Here is a 16,293-nt window from a genome sequence, read left to right on the forward strand (position 1 = left end):
TTTTGGTCAAAAATAGGCCATACCAAATGTCATTAATCTATATGGAAATTTAATTAAAGTCAATTTCCAGATAATATTGGTTCTGAGCTTTGTCCTTAGTCTGCAACACTATTTCAGCAGATCAGATGCCGTAATTCACAATCAATTGAGGACAAATTTCTATCTGATTTGTTTCAGCACTGATGGCTGAGGGATAAATAATTGCCAGGAGCCTGGGAAGAGCACATCAGATAATGCCCTGTGACCTGAAATGGAATTTTAATCAATGCTTTACGGAAAGAAAAGACTTCTAATAGTTCACTGCTCTTCAGCATTGTACTAAAGTGGCACGCTGGATTTTGTGCTCAGATCTCTGCAGTAGGACTCAAATGTACAGCTTTCTGACTGAGAATGCTATTCACTCAGTCAGGACTAACATGAAACTAAATTAGGTGACTTTAAAGAAACATTGCTGGAGGTGGATCCAAATCCCATTTCAGTGATGGCGTCAGTGTGACGTTGAAGTTAATAAATCCAGTCGATATAAACCAGGAAGTGTGAACACAGGAGTTCAAAAACAGATAGCAGCTCTCAGCAACCACCGACTGGGGAAAGAAAAAGTTCACTTTCACTTCATGAGCTGTTCCTTGCAGGTAAATGGAGATTATTAAATCAAAGTGATTTCTGAGATCCAACTTCAGCAGATGCGTTATACGCTGATGATAGAGAAAGTAGGGTTATTGCCCAGTGTATTAATAGAAACAGATTATTTTTCTTGTGGTGGGGTGTTGCTACCCTGCTGAGTGTTGTGCCATTATCCTGCAGGTATCATGGTTAATGCCATGCTGCTCTACTGCTGTGCTCTACAGCTCATTCTCTGCTTCGGTGCCATCAGAGCTGAACTGGATTCCAACGCCGTTAGAGATGTGACCACAAATGCCGACTTTACATCCCTGAGCAGGGGCAAGACCCTATTTTCTGCTGCAGGTGGGTATTAACCATCTCCATTTAATTCTGCACTCTCTGCATTAATCCTGGTCTGAGGCTCTCAGCGTGACTAATTATCTACTGCTTCAGTCGCAGTTGACTGTTGCATTTTGTCCAAGAATATTGAATGGATTTATGACTCCAGTGGGAGAGCATGGTACAGGTTCCGCATAGGAAACCTACAAAAATATATTTCACTGGAAGAAAAATGAATGACCAGCTCTTGTTTACCGTGAAGCCAATACTCTCATTCAATGTACATAGGTAGTTTGTTGGAGTAGTCTCTAATTAGCAATGTAGAACTCATTTTGGATATCCCTGACATACCCCCAGAATATACTTTTGTTGTGCTCTGTCACCTTTAGAAATAAGATACTCCTAAACCTCACTTTACCATTGAGTGAGTCTCCTGTATGGCTGAGAGTCTGTCGGAGATTGAGTGCCTTTCTATTGTCTCTTATTCTTTGTTCTTACAGTTCACTCTGTCAGTTTTGTTTGTCACTACTCACTTAATTCTCTTGGTTCTTCTCCAAACTTCTGGGAAATGTTAATGCAGTAGAACACAAATCCATTGAGAAAGGTAGAGAATGGTTTGTGCGGCAGCCTTTATTTTAGGTCAATATTATTGCAATCTACCAAGTCACCATTTCATGCACTGAAATTTAATGTTTGCATGAACAACAGGATAGACATTTGACGAATTCTGTTAATGTTGTGAATTCAGGTCCACTGACTAAACCCACACTGGAAAAAGAACATCAAATGTCAGAAAAGATGCTGCTCAATCCTGAGGTAAATACAGTTTTTATATATTATCATTCCAAAGGCAGAGTGACTGATTCCGGTAAACTGATTAAGTTTTAATTACATTTCAAATTTGACTTTTTATAACAAAAATCATAAAATATAATACGATTTCAAGGTGAGGCATCAGCAGTTCAATTAAATTCTGTTATTCACTGTTCTGGCCCAACATTACACAATCATCTGCTATTTAATATTTAGGATTCTTTAATATGAATTGTATTTATTTAATATAAAATTGTTTCTTAGTTAAAATAAAAGAAAATTATGAATGAGGAAATATTCTCACACAATTTTTAATCCCAACGTCACTCTGATATTGGGGTACTTTAGGTGTTTCTGCAACGATGTTCTGTCCTCTCCAGCACCAACAAGACCTGCATTTTTCAGCCTCAGTTAATCTGTTATGAGGACATTTCTGTTGCCTTGTGTTTCTTAAAGCAGAGTAACCTGGAGACATCTGCCTATTGACAGGCTTAGCTCTGCTGAATGCCAAGACACCCTCCTTACCCGGGCTAGCCCAGGTTGGTTTAACCACTCCCTGACTTATATAAGGAAGAGGCAATGCTGGTTTACATAGTTCCAGGTTTACGGCATTATATCTCCTTAAAGAACGAGGAGACCACTTGGCCCACAGGGTATATAGTCGGTAGTCCATGTTTAAATGTTAAATGTGACTAGTTATTCTTGTTGCAAAATTGGAGAAATTGAAAATGGTATGTGACATTTCATATTCTGTAAACTTTAACATTTTCTCTTACAGCTGATGTTCGATGCAGTCGAGATGGATAGATCAGAGCGTTCGCCCAGGAGATGCGTTCGACACCTAGAGTCCTGCTTTGGCCATGCTCTGCCTTGCTGTGATCCATGCACCATTTGTTACTGCAGATTCTTTAATGCTATTTGTTACTGCAGGAAAATCGGTAGTGACTGTGACCAGGGCAAGAACTAGCTTTGTACATGTCCGCTCTGTTGACAACTTTTCTGTTTTAGATGTAAACAGATTTATACTATGTTATGTTGATTTCCATGTGCAACTTGTAAGTTTGCAGTTGAAATAAACGTTTTACTTTGATGAGGAGAAACTTGCAGTGGAGTGCAGCCCAGCTCAGCTCTTAATTTAGTGTGAGAGAGTCATAGAGCACTACAGCCCAGAAATAGGCCCTTCAGCCCATCTACTCCATGCCAAACTGGTCTTCTGCCTAGTCCCTAAACCATAGCCCTCTATACCCCTCTCATCCACGTACCTGTCCAAACTTTTCTTAAACTCCTCTTGTGATAGGAAATAATGGATCTGCCATTAATTTCTCACGAATGCCCCAAAATTTTTAATGACAGACAGAATTTAGTGAATTATTTGGCTAATTGACAGCTCAGTTTTTACCATAAGGGCAATTAAAAAATTCTTTAAATTTGCTACCAGTTATTTGGGGTGAGGGGGAGGGCTTTGTTACATTTTGTAGAATACAAATGTATTACACAGAAGTGTCTTTCTTTGCACTTTGAAGAGAAACTTTAACCATGTCTACTCAAATAAACAGAGGAAAGAAATGTAATTTCAATTCTGCAATATCTCACCAATTAAAAATTCAAATATTGTTCATCCTTAGTTGATAGCGATAACCTAGAGGGCACTCATGTTGCTGAAATATACTTCTGTTTGCGGAAGCTGCTTCTTGAGTCTCAGTCTGGTACAAATTTAGGACCTGAGATTGATTATCTCATGGGTTTGGCATTACCAGTTTTCCCCTGATGTTCAGTGTAACCCCTCCATGATCTCTGAAGTTTCTTTTGGTCATGGGAAAGTGGTGGCATTAGTCGTTTAATTTTCAAAGCTTCATAAGTTATCAAAAGCTTAACATTTAATTTTCATATGACTTTACACTATTGAAGGAGGCCATTTGCTTCATCAAGTCTTCAGCAGCTCTCCTGATGCTCCCATCAGAGCAGTTCCCCCATTTATCTCTCTGTAACCAGTTCATTCTCGCGTGGAGTCCTACAAAGGGCATTTTTCCATGTCCTCACGGAACTCTGGGTATCTTGCGGTTCTTTGCCAAGTGATGGTAGAGTAAGCACTCACCAGATGCTCTGCCTTTCTGTGGAGTGCCCCACCTTTTCCTTATTCTTCAGGCAGCCTGTCCCACCCTCACCCCTCCTCATTCTCTCAGCGTTCAATGTCCCCTCCCCCCCAGGTCTACAAGCGACTCGCGATGAGAGCCCTTCAGAACTTGCACGCCTTTCTCTGCAGGCTGCTTCATTCAAAGCAACTCCAGGAAGCACTGAACAGTTACAGCTTCAAGTTCAATATCAAGTTTATTGTCACTCAAATGTACACATCTAGAGTGCTAAATCAAACAATGTCCTTCTGGAACCAAGATGCCAAAGACAGTACATATATCACATACATCACAAAAGTTGATATTAACAGATAGTGTATACGACATATGGTTAAACGTACAACAGTACAGTGCTTCTGGCACTGTCACAGATCACGTATCCTAGGCAGTAGCAGGGTGTTCAGAAGTCTCGCAGCCAGGGGAAAGAAGCTGTTACCCAGCAAAACATTCCTTGTTCTAATTCTGTGGTACCTTCTATGTGATGGTAGGAGGTCAAGGAGATTTTGGGACGGATGGGAGGTGTCCTTGACAATGCTGAGGGCTCTGTGAACTGCAGAGCGAAAGGCACCAGAATAAACAAGCAACCTGCAAGAAATTCCTTTCGTTATCGTGGAAGAGTGCTTCAATCAGGCTCTTTAACACATGTTCAACTGGACAGCAGTAATTGTGTTGTTGGGGTCAGGTCAACACAGCATTATAACTGACTTCATGACATAATTCTCCTCAGATTTCCAATGGCAGCTGGTAATACAGATCTAAGGTTGTCCAATTAAGATGCAGATGTTTGTTTTCTAAATGTTCAATACTCAATCTGAATGCTCCGGTTAGCGCAGCTGTCAATGAGAATTAGGAAATGTTTTGACACTCAACAATTTTTATCAGCGCACACTGAAGCATTAAGCCGAAATGAACGAGGGGAGGGAAGGAAGGGAGAGATGGAGGGAGGACAGGGGGAGCAAAATACAAAGCAAAGGGAGACAAAGCAGGAGGAGTGAAGGAAGTGAGGGAATAAAGAGGATGGGTGGAGGGAAAGAACATGTCTGTGTCCACTCTGCCTGCTCTTGGGAGCTGAAGGGAAAACAGATGAAATCTCTTTCTCTGAGCTGGGCATTAGGGTGATCTCCGTGTTCAAGCGGAGAACAGCACTGTGTGAATTTGCAGAGATCTGCAGCCGCAGACTGGAATGGTCCAGAGTTGGGATAACCCTGCATGGATAAGGCAGTCAGGGCAAATCTATGAAGTTGTATTGAAGGTTGAGGATGATCAATATTCCAGTCAGGGTGAAAAATGGAGCTTGAATATTATTCAATGAGTAAGTGAAAATTGTCATTTTGAACACCATAAGACACAGGAACAGAATTAGGCCATTCAGCCCATTGAGTCTGCTCCACCATTTGATCATGGCTGATCCATTTCCCTCTCAAACCCATTGTCCTGCCTTCTCCCCGTAATGTTATGTACCCCGTAACTGGGTTGCCAAACCAGCAGAAATGGATCACTCAGTTGGAGTCTGGATTACTAGAACTAAGAAAGTTTTATTAAAGAAACAAGCAACACAGTACTCTAATCAAAAGGATAATAAATGCAACAGTTCAGCAATGATAACCACACATGTGCACAGAATTAAGATAACAGCATCAATCAAGCTCTATCGTTGTCTAGGGGTAAATGACCAAATTTCAAAGTGACTCAAAGTTCAGTCCAGTTTAGTAGTTCAGTTCGCAGTAATCGTGGCCATGGCGATGGACAATGTGGGGGGAGAGAGAGAGAGAACAGGAACAACTGATCATTCAGACACTGCTTCACTCACAGACCGGCGAGATGGCTCACAAGCAACTTTTGGGCGGGTCCTTGGTGATGTCACCTGAGGTCACCGACTGTGACCCCTCCTCCAGATGCGGTCGATCCTCTGCAGTGAACCCGGCACCCAGGCAAGGGCGGACACACACTGGGTTCCCGCTGATCGTACCTTTCCACCCTGTGCGTTGTCCGGTACTTCCCATCGACTCGTGAGAAGCGTACCGCTTCCAGGGTCTTGTTACCTCGGGTGGCGTGTGTGTGCTGCCTTAGCGAACTGGTCCCTTTTTATCCCCCTGCTGGGGTATCGCCTGTCCATCACTTCAAACAGTTCAGGGTTCAAAGGGGGAGCCGCTCCAGACAGCTCTCTCTCCCACGTCCCTTCATTACACATCTCCAGACGCTGCTCCATTGTTCCTTATCTCTCCTTCCCCTGAGGGCAGGTGGCAGACCACTTGCTGATGTCACTGATGCTAACCCAGGCCAGCAAACATCTTAATTTTATGTGTATTCTCATCACAGTAACCTTTCACACCCCGACTAATCAGAAGCTATCAACCTTTGCTTTAAATATACCCAATGACTTGGCCTCCTCAGCTGCCGGTGGCAACATATTACACAGATTCACCACTCACTGGCTGAAGAAAGTCCTCCTCATCTCCATTGCAAATCAATGCCTCTCTATTATGAGGTTTTGTCTTCTGGTCCTAAACTCCCCCACTATAGGAAACATCCTTTCCATATTCATTCTATCCAGGCCTTTCAACATCCAATGGATTTCAATGAGATCCCCTCTTATTCTTCTAAATTCCAGTGCATATAGGCCCAGAGCCATATTTCATCTTTTCCCTCCTTATGGCTTTTTAGTTGCCTTCTGTTGGTTTTTAAAAGCTTCCCAATCCTCCGACCTCCCACTAATTTTAAATCTATTACACTGTCCTCTCTTTGGCTTTTATGTTGGCTTTGACTTCCCTTGTCAGCCACGGTGGTGTCATCCTGCCTTCAGAATACTTCTTAGGGATGTATCTATCCTTGCCTTCTGAATTGCTTCCAGAAACTCCAGACATTGTTGCTCTGCCATCATCCCTGCTAGTGTCCTCCTCCAAGTGATTTTGGCAAGCTTCTCTCTCAAGCCTCTGTAATTTCCTTTACTCCACTGCAATATGGAAACATCTGACTTTAGAATCTCCCTCTCAAATTCCAGGGTGAATTCTATCATATTATGGTCACTGTCTCCTAAGGGTTACTTAACCTTGAGCTTCGTAATTCAATCCGGTTCATTACACAACATCAAATGCAGAATAACTTATCCCCTAGTGGGTTCAACCACAAACTGTTCTAAAAGGCCACCGCATAGGCATTCTACAATTTCTCTCTTGAGATCCAAATTCAGTACCAACTTGATTTTCCCCAACCTACTTGCATATTGAAATCCTTCATGACCATCATAACATTACCTTTGGCATGCATTTTCTATCTCCCATTGTTATTTTAAGCCCACATCTTGGCTACTGTTTGAAGGCCTGTATATAACTCTGATATGGGACTTCTTGCCCTTGCAATTCCATAATTCTACCCACAACGATTCCACATCTTCCAATCCCATGTCACCTCTAAGGATTTGATTTGTTTTAATAAAACGGGGTGGGGGGACACCTGCCTGTCCTTTTGATTAAATGTGTATCCTTGGTTGTTAAGCTCTCAACTATAATCTTCCAGACACAACTTAGTGATGCCCACAACGTCATACCCACCAAACTCTAACCATGCTACACGATAATCTACCTTATTAAGCATACTGAGTGCATCCAAATACAACATCTTCAGTCCTGTATTCATCATCCTTTTCAGTCTTGTTATCACTGAGTTCAGATATGCCCCAAGTGTGGAGTGAGAGACACTGAAACAGGTCGATAGTTCACAGACTTTAATGCGAATGGTGTTGAAGGGAAAAGAGAACAATAAATGCTAGGCCAAACAAGGACATTAACGGAAACTCTCAAATGGAAAACAAAGCCTACACTGCAGCTGGAAAAGAACAACTAAACAGTAAATGAATACCACTAGTTTTCAGGGTGAGTTGACTCAACAGTCCAATTTCCTCAGTTAAGGCAGAATGCAAGCAACGAAGTGTTGCTGTGTCCAAGTCATGACAAATATTACGACAGAACGAATGGAGTTAAGTACTATTACAGTGAAGTAATAATTAGCTGAGACGAGCATATTCACGAGCTCAATTGCCGTATCTGCTGGGCTGCCGAATCCGTGATTGTGACGGGGCCACAGATCTGTGTCCACTGGAAGTCCCGAATGAGGGACTTGTTCAAGATGTCCTTCAGTGATGCTGGTAGATAAATGCTGTGGTGTGCACTGGCAACATCGGAGACAAAGACTTCCATGTAGAGACAGAAACGAGAGCTTATACAGAGGTAGCTCGACCAAGTGAGACAAATCGTTCTCAAAATTAGGACATCCCGATTGGAGCTAATTGGGCATCAACTTCAAGAATAAAACTAACACAGAATCTCAGCCTATCAAAATAAACTTAACAAACTTAAAGAGAAAGCACCAGGAAACTGCACTACAAAGTGCGAGTCGCTCGAGAAACACAAGGAACTCTTAAACCATTAATAACTGTTGTTAAGCAACAATTAGCAAATTCAGTTGCTCTTAGAAACCTCAGAGCCCAATGCTCTGATGCCCTGCACTTGTCCCCCGTTACACTGCAACTCATCCAACTGCCGGCTATTTTGCTCTTTCATCTGCCTGTCCTTCGTCACAGTTTCACTACGCCCTACCTCTGCTTGTATACCAACGGCCCTATCACTCAGTTTCTCATCCCCCTACCCAAAGAGTTTAAACCCTTCCCAACACTTCTCGTAAAGATATTGGTCCCCCTCGGGTTCAGGTCTATCCTGTTTCTTTTGTACGGGTGTCAGTGTTGTTACCTACCTCAAGGAGATCTTGTGAGAATGATGTAATGGTCCGGTGGAGATCACCTGATGTAATTTTCCTGCCAATGTGAGGTCACGTGATGACATGCTCACCACGGGTATCTAAGGGAAGACCTCAGATACGCAATTAGTTTTTAGTTTTTATTTTTACAGCTAGAACGTTAGTCTGTCTCCGTTTCTGTTGCGTATTTATTTTATGAAGCAGTTTCATTTTTAAAATGGAGTGTTACATTCTGTTGCAAGGTACAATAGTGCTGGACTGGCAATTTTTGCTAGATGTGTTGATGTACCTTTTTCCAGCAGTATTGGAGAGTGAAGACTTTATCGAAGTACAGGATATGAAGGATTAAAATAAGTCGGGAATGTTCGGCAGTTTAATAAAGGATCGATCTTATTGAGTCTTCGTTGAAGAGGTAGCGACCTGCACCGAAGATAACTCCTGCCGAAAGAGCAAGGTAGTTCATGCAAGATTCTCTCTAGAAGAAATTAAGGTCAGTTGTTTTAAGCCGTTTATTTCCTTCAGCGTGAATCCTTTGGACAGAACCACCAGGAAAGTTGCGTCTATGAAGAAATCCTTCTCCAGAGAAGACTCTCCCAATTGAATGTGTAAATCTGTTGGACTTTTGAATTTACTATTTTGAGAACTGTGTTTGACTTTACCACTTTAAGAACTGTTTTCGAATTTATCGCTTTAAGAATCAGTACCAAGTGATGGTTCGTTGAACGGCCGCATAGCGGTTAACTTCCAGTTAAGGTGTTCGTTTGTTTTTTATTGTTTATCCATGTTTAATAAATGTTTGGTTGTTTTTATATAACCTGTCTCGATTGATATTCATTGTTGCCGGTTACGTGACATAATCTGTGGGGGCTCGTGGGATATGTGCCGATTTTGAGTTTAAAGTGCTGGTAATTGCCATTCTGATTTGGAAAAGGGAAGTACCCGATTTTTTTTAGTTTGATTGGTGTGTGAGTGGTATTCGGCAGCAATGAATATTGATGACTTTATGGACATGCCTGACCCGGTGTTTTTAGAGACTGAGAGAAAACCTGTTGTATTGGAGATTGTTAGGAAGTTGGATATTAAGGAAATTACGAAGAATATCAGAAAGGCTTTAATACAAAGAAAGATTGCTGAGTATTATATCAGTTTGAAAATATTTGATGATGAGGTTTTAGATAGGTTTCCAATGAGTAATCTGGAAATGCAGTTACATCTTGAACAGATAAAGTTGGAAAGATTTGAAGAGGAAACAGCCAAAAGAGAGGCTAATAAAAAAAGGGAATTTGAAGAAAAAGAAGCTGAAAACCAGAGGAAATTTGAGTTAGGGATGGAGAAACTAAGGATGGGAAATCAGTCTTCTGGTTCTAAGAAACAGTTTATTGCTAGTCGTGAGGTTATTTTGGCTCCTCCATTTAATGAGGCTGAAGTGGACAAATATTTCCAGCATTTCGAAATTGTTGCTCTGAGTTTAGGGTGGCCGAAAGAACAATGGCCAGTGATGTTACAAGGTGTAATTAAAGGCAAGGCACAAGTTTATACAAATTCAAATGCTGATCAAGCACTGGATTATGATATTGTTTAACAGCATATATTAAAGGCAGATGAGTGGGTTCCGGAAGCGTATAGAGCTAGATACGGAAAGTTGAAGAAATCTGTGGAAAAAACTTAAGTTGAATTTGCCTATGAGAAATCTGTGTGTTTTGAGGGATGGGTTTCCTCTAAAAATGTGAATGGGGAGTATAATAAATTAAAAGAGTTGATTTTACTGGAGGAATTTAAAAGAAGCTTTCCTGTTGAAGTAAGAACATACTCAATTGAAAGGGACACTGCTACATTGCAGGAGAGTGCTAAATTAGCTGATGAGTATGCTTTAATTCATAAGAATAAATTTTCTCCAGGTAGAACTTTTAAAAGGAAAAATAGCACAGAGAGTCAAGGTAAACCAGAAATTAAATCTGAAGTTAGTGAGAAAAGTAAGGATGAAGGGAGACATGTGAAGGAAAGACATTTTGGCATTATTTGTAATTATTGTAAGAAACCTGGACATGCAGTGGCTAACTGCTTTCGATTGAAAAAGCAAGAGAAAGAAGCCATCCCAGATGCTTGTGTGCAGCATATTGAAACACCTGTAAATTCATAGAGTTTGATAAATACTAATGAAGATGTGTCAGAGTCTGACCAAATTAAGACGGGATATGAAACTTTTATGACAGAAGGATTTGTATCCTTGAAAGAAGGGTCCAAGTCAGTACCAATAAGAATACTTAGAGATACTGGAGCTTAAATAAATCCCCAGGGTCAGATGGTCTGCATCCTAGAGTGCCCAAGAAATAGTGGATGCATTAGTGATCATTTTTCAAAACTCGTTAGATTCTGGACTAGTTCCTGAGGATTGGAGGGTGGCTAATGTAACCTCACTTTTTAAAAAAGGAGGGAGAGAGAAACCGGGGAATTATAGACCGGTTAGCCTAACGTCGTTGGTGGGGAAACTGCTGGAGTCAGTTATCAAGGATGTGATAACAGCACATTTGGAAAGCGGTGAAATGATCGGACAAAGTCAGCATGGATTTGTGAAAGGAAAATCATGTCTGACGAATCTCATAGAATTTTTTGAGGATGTAACTAGTAGAGTGGATGGGGAGAACCAGTGGATGTGGTATATTTGGATTTTCAAAAGGCTTTTGACAAGGTCCCACACAGGAGATTAGTGTGCAAACTTAAAGCACACGGTATTGGGGGTAAGATATTGGTGTGGATGGAGAATCGGTTAGCAGACAGGAAGCAAAGAGTGGGAATAAACGGGACCTTTTCAGAATGGCAGGCGGTGACTAGTGGGGTACCGCAAGGCTCAGTGCTGGGACCCCAGTTGTTTACAATATATATTAATGACTTGGATGAGGGAATTAAATGCAGCATCTCCAAGTTTGCGGATGACACGAAGCTGGGTGACAGTGTTAGCAGTGAGGAGGATGCTAAGAGGATGCAGGGTGACTTGGATAGGTTGGGTGAGTGGGCAAACTCATGGCAGATGCAATTTAATGTGGATAAATGTGAAGTTATCCACTTTGGTGGCAAAAATAGGAAAGCAGATTATTATCTGAATGGTGGCCGATTAGGAAAAGGGGAGGTGCAACGAGACCTGGGTGTCATTATACACCAGTCATTGAAAGTGGGCATGCAGGTACAGCAGGCGGTGAAAAAGGCGAATGGTATGCTGGCATTTATAGCGAGAGGATTCGAGTACAGGAGCAGGGAGGTACTACTGCAGTTGTACAAGGCCTTGGTGAGACCACACCTGGAGTATTGTGTGCAATTTTGGTCCCCTAATCTGAGGAAAGACATCTTTGCCATAGAGAGAGTACAAAGAAGGTTCACCAGATTGATTCCTGGGATGGCAGGACTTTCATATGAAGAAAGACTGGATGAACTGGGCTTGTACTCGTTGGAATTTAGAAGATTGAGGGGGGATCTGATTGAAATGTATAAGATCCTAAAGGGATTGGACAGGCTAGATGCAGGAAGATTGTTCCCGATGTTGGGGAAGTCCAGAACGAGGGGTCACAGTTTGAGGATAGAGGGGAAGCCTTTTAGGACTGAGATTAGGAAAAACTTCTTCACACAGAGAGTGGTGAATCTGTGGAATTCTCTGCCACAGGAAACTGTTGAGGCCAGTTCATTGGCTATATTTAAGAGGGAGTTAGATATGACCCTTGTGGCTGCAGGGGTCAGGGGATATGGAGGGAAGGCTGGGGCGGGGTTCTGAGTTGGATGATCAGCCATGATCATAATAAATGGCGGTGCAGGCTCGAAGGGCCGAATGGCCTACTCCTGCACCTATTTTCTATGTTTCTATGTTTCTATGTTTCTCAATCGCTAATATTAGGCAGTGTACTAAAGTTTAGTGATGAGTCTGACAGTGCTGAGGTAAATTATATAAGTGGAGTTGGGATGCCCTTATGCCAGTACATTTACATAGAGTAAATTTAAGGTCAGGATTAGTTACAGGGGTTGTTAAAGTAAGACTACAATCTAGTTTACTTGTGAATGATGTTTCTCTTTTGTTAGGGAATGACTTAGCAGGTGGACAAGTTTTTCCTGAAGTGCATTTGACAATGAATCCAAATTCTGAGGAACCACGGAGGGATTCTAACACAGATTTTTCCTGTGTTGTAACAAGAGGTATGGCTAAAAAGACTGATGAACAGGATGAGGTTGTTACCCATGACTGTTCAATTGAAGATTCGAATTTTGAGGATGTATCAGAAACTTTCTTACCTATATTATTTGATCAGGATTTTGGTAGTAAGACTGACCAGGAAGATTTGTCTTTATCTCGGAAGGAGATGATAGCAGAGCAGGGTAGAGATCCTGAGATAGTTAAATTAAAGGAGCAAGCTCTTCCAGATAGTGAAATTGAGAAAGTACCAGTAGGATATTATTTTGAAAAGGGGGTATTAATAAGAAAGTGGAGATCGCCTACAATTCCTGCTAGTGAGGAATGGGAAGTTAATCATCAGGTAGTAGTTCCGAAAGTTTATCGAAATGAGATTTTAACTATGGCTCATAGTATTCCTTTGGGTGGTCATTTAGGTGTAAAGAAAACTATGAACAAGGTTTCTAAATATTTCTATTGACCTAGTTTAAGAAAAGATGTAGCGACATTTTGTAAAATGTTTCATACGATCAAATTGTGGGTAAACCTAATCAAGTTACCACTGGAGTGGCCCCACTGCAACCAATTCCAATATTTGGTGAGCCATTCTCAAAAATCATTGTAGACTGTGTAGGTTCTTTAGGCAAAAACTAAAACTGGGCATCAATATTTATTAACTGTTATGTGCACAGCGTCTAGGTTTCCAGAGTCAGTACCTCTTAGGAATATAACAGCAAAACTGTGACAAAGGCTCCTTTAAAATCCTTTACTTATTTTGGGTTGCCTAAGGAAATACAATCGGATCAAGGTGGTAATTTTATGTCAGAATTCTTTCAGGAGATAGTATATAAACTGGGAGCAAAACAGATTATTTCATCAGCCTATCATCCAGAATCGCAAGGAGCCTTGGAGAGATTCCATTCTACATTAAAAACTATGATTAGGACATATTATATGGAAAATGAAAAGGACTGGGATGAAGGTGTACATTTACTACTTTTTGCAGTAAGGGAAGCAGTACAGGAATCATTAGGTTTTAGTCCTTTTGAACTTGTGCTTGGGCATAGAGTTCAAGGACGTTCAGCCTTGTTGAACAACAGTGGATTAATAAAGTGGTACACACTAATTTGCTAGATTATGTTTTAAAATTTAAAGAAAGATTATATAAAGCTTGTAGCTTGGCAAAAGAAAATTTAAAATTGGCTCAAGAGAAGATGAAGACTTGGTATGATAAGGAAGTTAGAATGAAGTTATTTATTTAAGCCTGGAGATAAGGTGCTGGTTCTTTTCCCGGTGCAAACAAACCCATTACAAACTAGATTTCATGGTCCTTATGAGATTAAATTGAAGGTACATGATGTAGGTTACGTGATTAAAAACCCCAGATCGAAGAAAGACAACACAGTTGTGTCATGTAAATATGATAAAACCATATTATGAGAGATGTGCTGCTGCTATGACTGTTGTGATCAATAATGAGTCTGATCTTGATAAAAACTTAATGGATGATTCCTCTGAAACTCGTTTTAAACCCAACATTATTTCAGCCAGGTTACCAAATTCAAAAATTCTAGAAAATATTGATGAAAAATTAGCTCATTTACAGCCAGAGCAGAGAGAGCAGATGAAACAGTTAATTTTTAAATATAGAGATTTATTTCCAGACGTTCCTAGAAGAACCACCATAGTTACACATGATGGAGATGTTGGAGATGAAAAACCCATAAAACAACATCCATATCGAATGAACAGGGAAGAATGTGAACTTACCGAACAAGAAATTAAGTATATGTTAGAGAATGATATTATTAATCATTCTAATTCAAATTGGAGTTCACCGTGTGTTATGATGCCTAAGCCAGACAACAGTGTTAGGTTTTGTACAGATTACAGGAAGGTGAATGCTGTGACAAAAGCTGATGCATATCCGATCCCTAGGGTAGATGATTGTGTGGATAAAGTTGGACAAGCCAAATTCCTTACAAAGATTGATTTGTTGAAAGGTTATTGGTGTGTTCCATTGACGGATAGAGGTAGAGAGATTTCAGCATTTGTAACCCCATTTGGGTTATATGAATATAATGTTCTTCCATTTGGGATGAAGAATGCAGCAGGTTCTTTTCAGAGGATGATTAATAGTGTAATTCATGGATTAAAAGATACAGATGCCTAAATTGATGATTTAGTTACAGGAAATAATACGTGGGAAGCACATATTACTGCAGTGGAGAAACTATCTGATAGACTTTCGAAAGCCAACTTAACTATTAACTTAGCTAAAAGTGAATTTGGTCATACCACTGTGATTGTTAAGGAAAAGGGTTAAGGAAATCAAACTCAAATTTAATAACACAGTTTAATGTTACAGGAGTACGATATTTTGATCACTCATATTAATGGTAAAGATAATGTGATTGCGGATTGTCTATCTAGATGTTAAATGTACAATGAAAATTTTTTATGGAGTGGTATTTTACCATTTGTAACGTACACCTACTGTATATTAGTTTGTAAAGTGCAGAAAGATAAGACTGTATACATTGTGTATGTTGTAAATTTTAAACCTCTGTATTTTTTTGTGTAAGTTGTTAATTGTTGAAATTTTGCTCTTTAAGAGACCAAAAATTTTTTTTTGGTGGGAGGTGTTACATACCTCAAGTATATCTTGTGAGAATGATGTAATGGTCTGGTGGAGGTCACCTGATATAATTTTCCCGCTGATGTGAGGTCACGTGATGACATGCTCACCACAGGTATATAAGGGAAGACCTCAAATGACACATTTAGTTTTTAGTGTTTAGTTTTCCACCTAGAACGATAGTCTGTCTCCGTTTCTGTTGCGTATTTATTTTTTGACGCAGTTTCATTTTTAAAACGGAGTGCTACGTTCTGTTGCAAGATACAATAGTGCTGGACTGGCAAATTTTGCTAGATGTGTTGATGTATCTTTTTCCAGCAGTATTGGAGAGTGAAGATTTCATCGAAGTACAGGAGATGAAGGATTAAGAGAAGTCGGGAATTTAATAAAGGATCGACCTTATTGAGTCTTTGTTGAAGAAGTAGCGACCGGCATCGAAGATAACTCTTGCCGAAAGAGAAAGGTAGTTCATGCAATGTTCTCTCTAGAAGAATTAAGGTCAGTTGTTTTAAGTCGTTTATTTCCTTCAGTGTAAATCCTTTGGACAGAACCAGCAGGAAAGTCGCGTCTATGAAGAAATCCTTCTCCGGAGAAGTCTCTCCCCATTGAATGTGTAAATCTGTTGGACTTTCGAATTTACCATTTTAAGAACTGTGTTTGACTTTACCACTTTAAGAGCTGTTTTCGAATTTATCGCTTTAAGAATCAGTACCGAGTGACAGTTCATTGAACGGCTGCATAGCGGTTAACTTCCAGTTAAGGTGTTCGTTTGTTTTTTATTGTTTATCCATGTTTAATAAATGTTTGGTTGTTTTTATATAACCGGTCTCGATTGATATTCATTGTTGCCGGTTATGTAACAG

General features: G+C 40.4%; 1 protein-coding gene across 1 annotated transcript; it reads left to right on the forward strand.

The window, feature by feature from the left end:
* Window positions 1-551: 551 nt before the first annotated feature.
* LOC134356465 (agouti-related protein-like) lies at window positions 552-2,845 on the forward strand. The gene is made up of 4 exons (XM_063067422.1): window positions 552-632; window positions 805-966; window positions 1,691-1,758; window positions 2,534-2,845. The coding sequence occupies exons 2-4, from the start codon at window positions 810-812 to the stop codon at window positions 2,720-2,722; spliced, it is 414 nt and encodes a 137-aa protein (XP_062923492.1). The 5' UTR covers window positions 552-632; window positions 805-809; the 3' UTR covers window positions 2,723-2,845.
* Window positions 2,846-16,293: the final 13,448 nt, after the last annotated feature.

Source organism: Mobula hypostoma, chromosome 14, assembly GCF_963921235.1.
Source record: "Mobula hypostoma chromosome 14, sMobHyp1.1, whole genome shotgun sequence".
NCBI lineage: Eukaryota > Metazoa > Chordata > Chondrichthyes > Myliobatiformes > Myliobatidae > Mobula > Mobula hypostoma.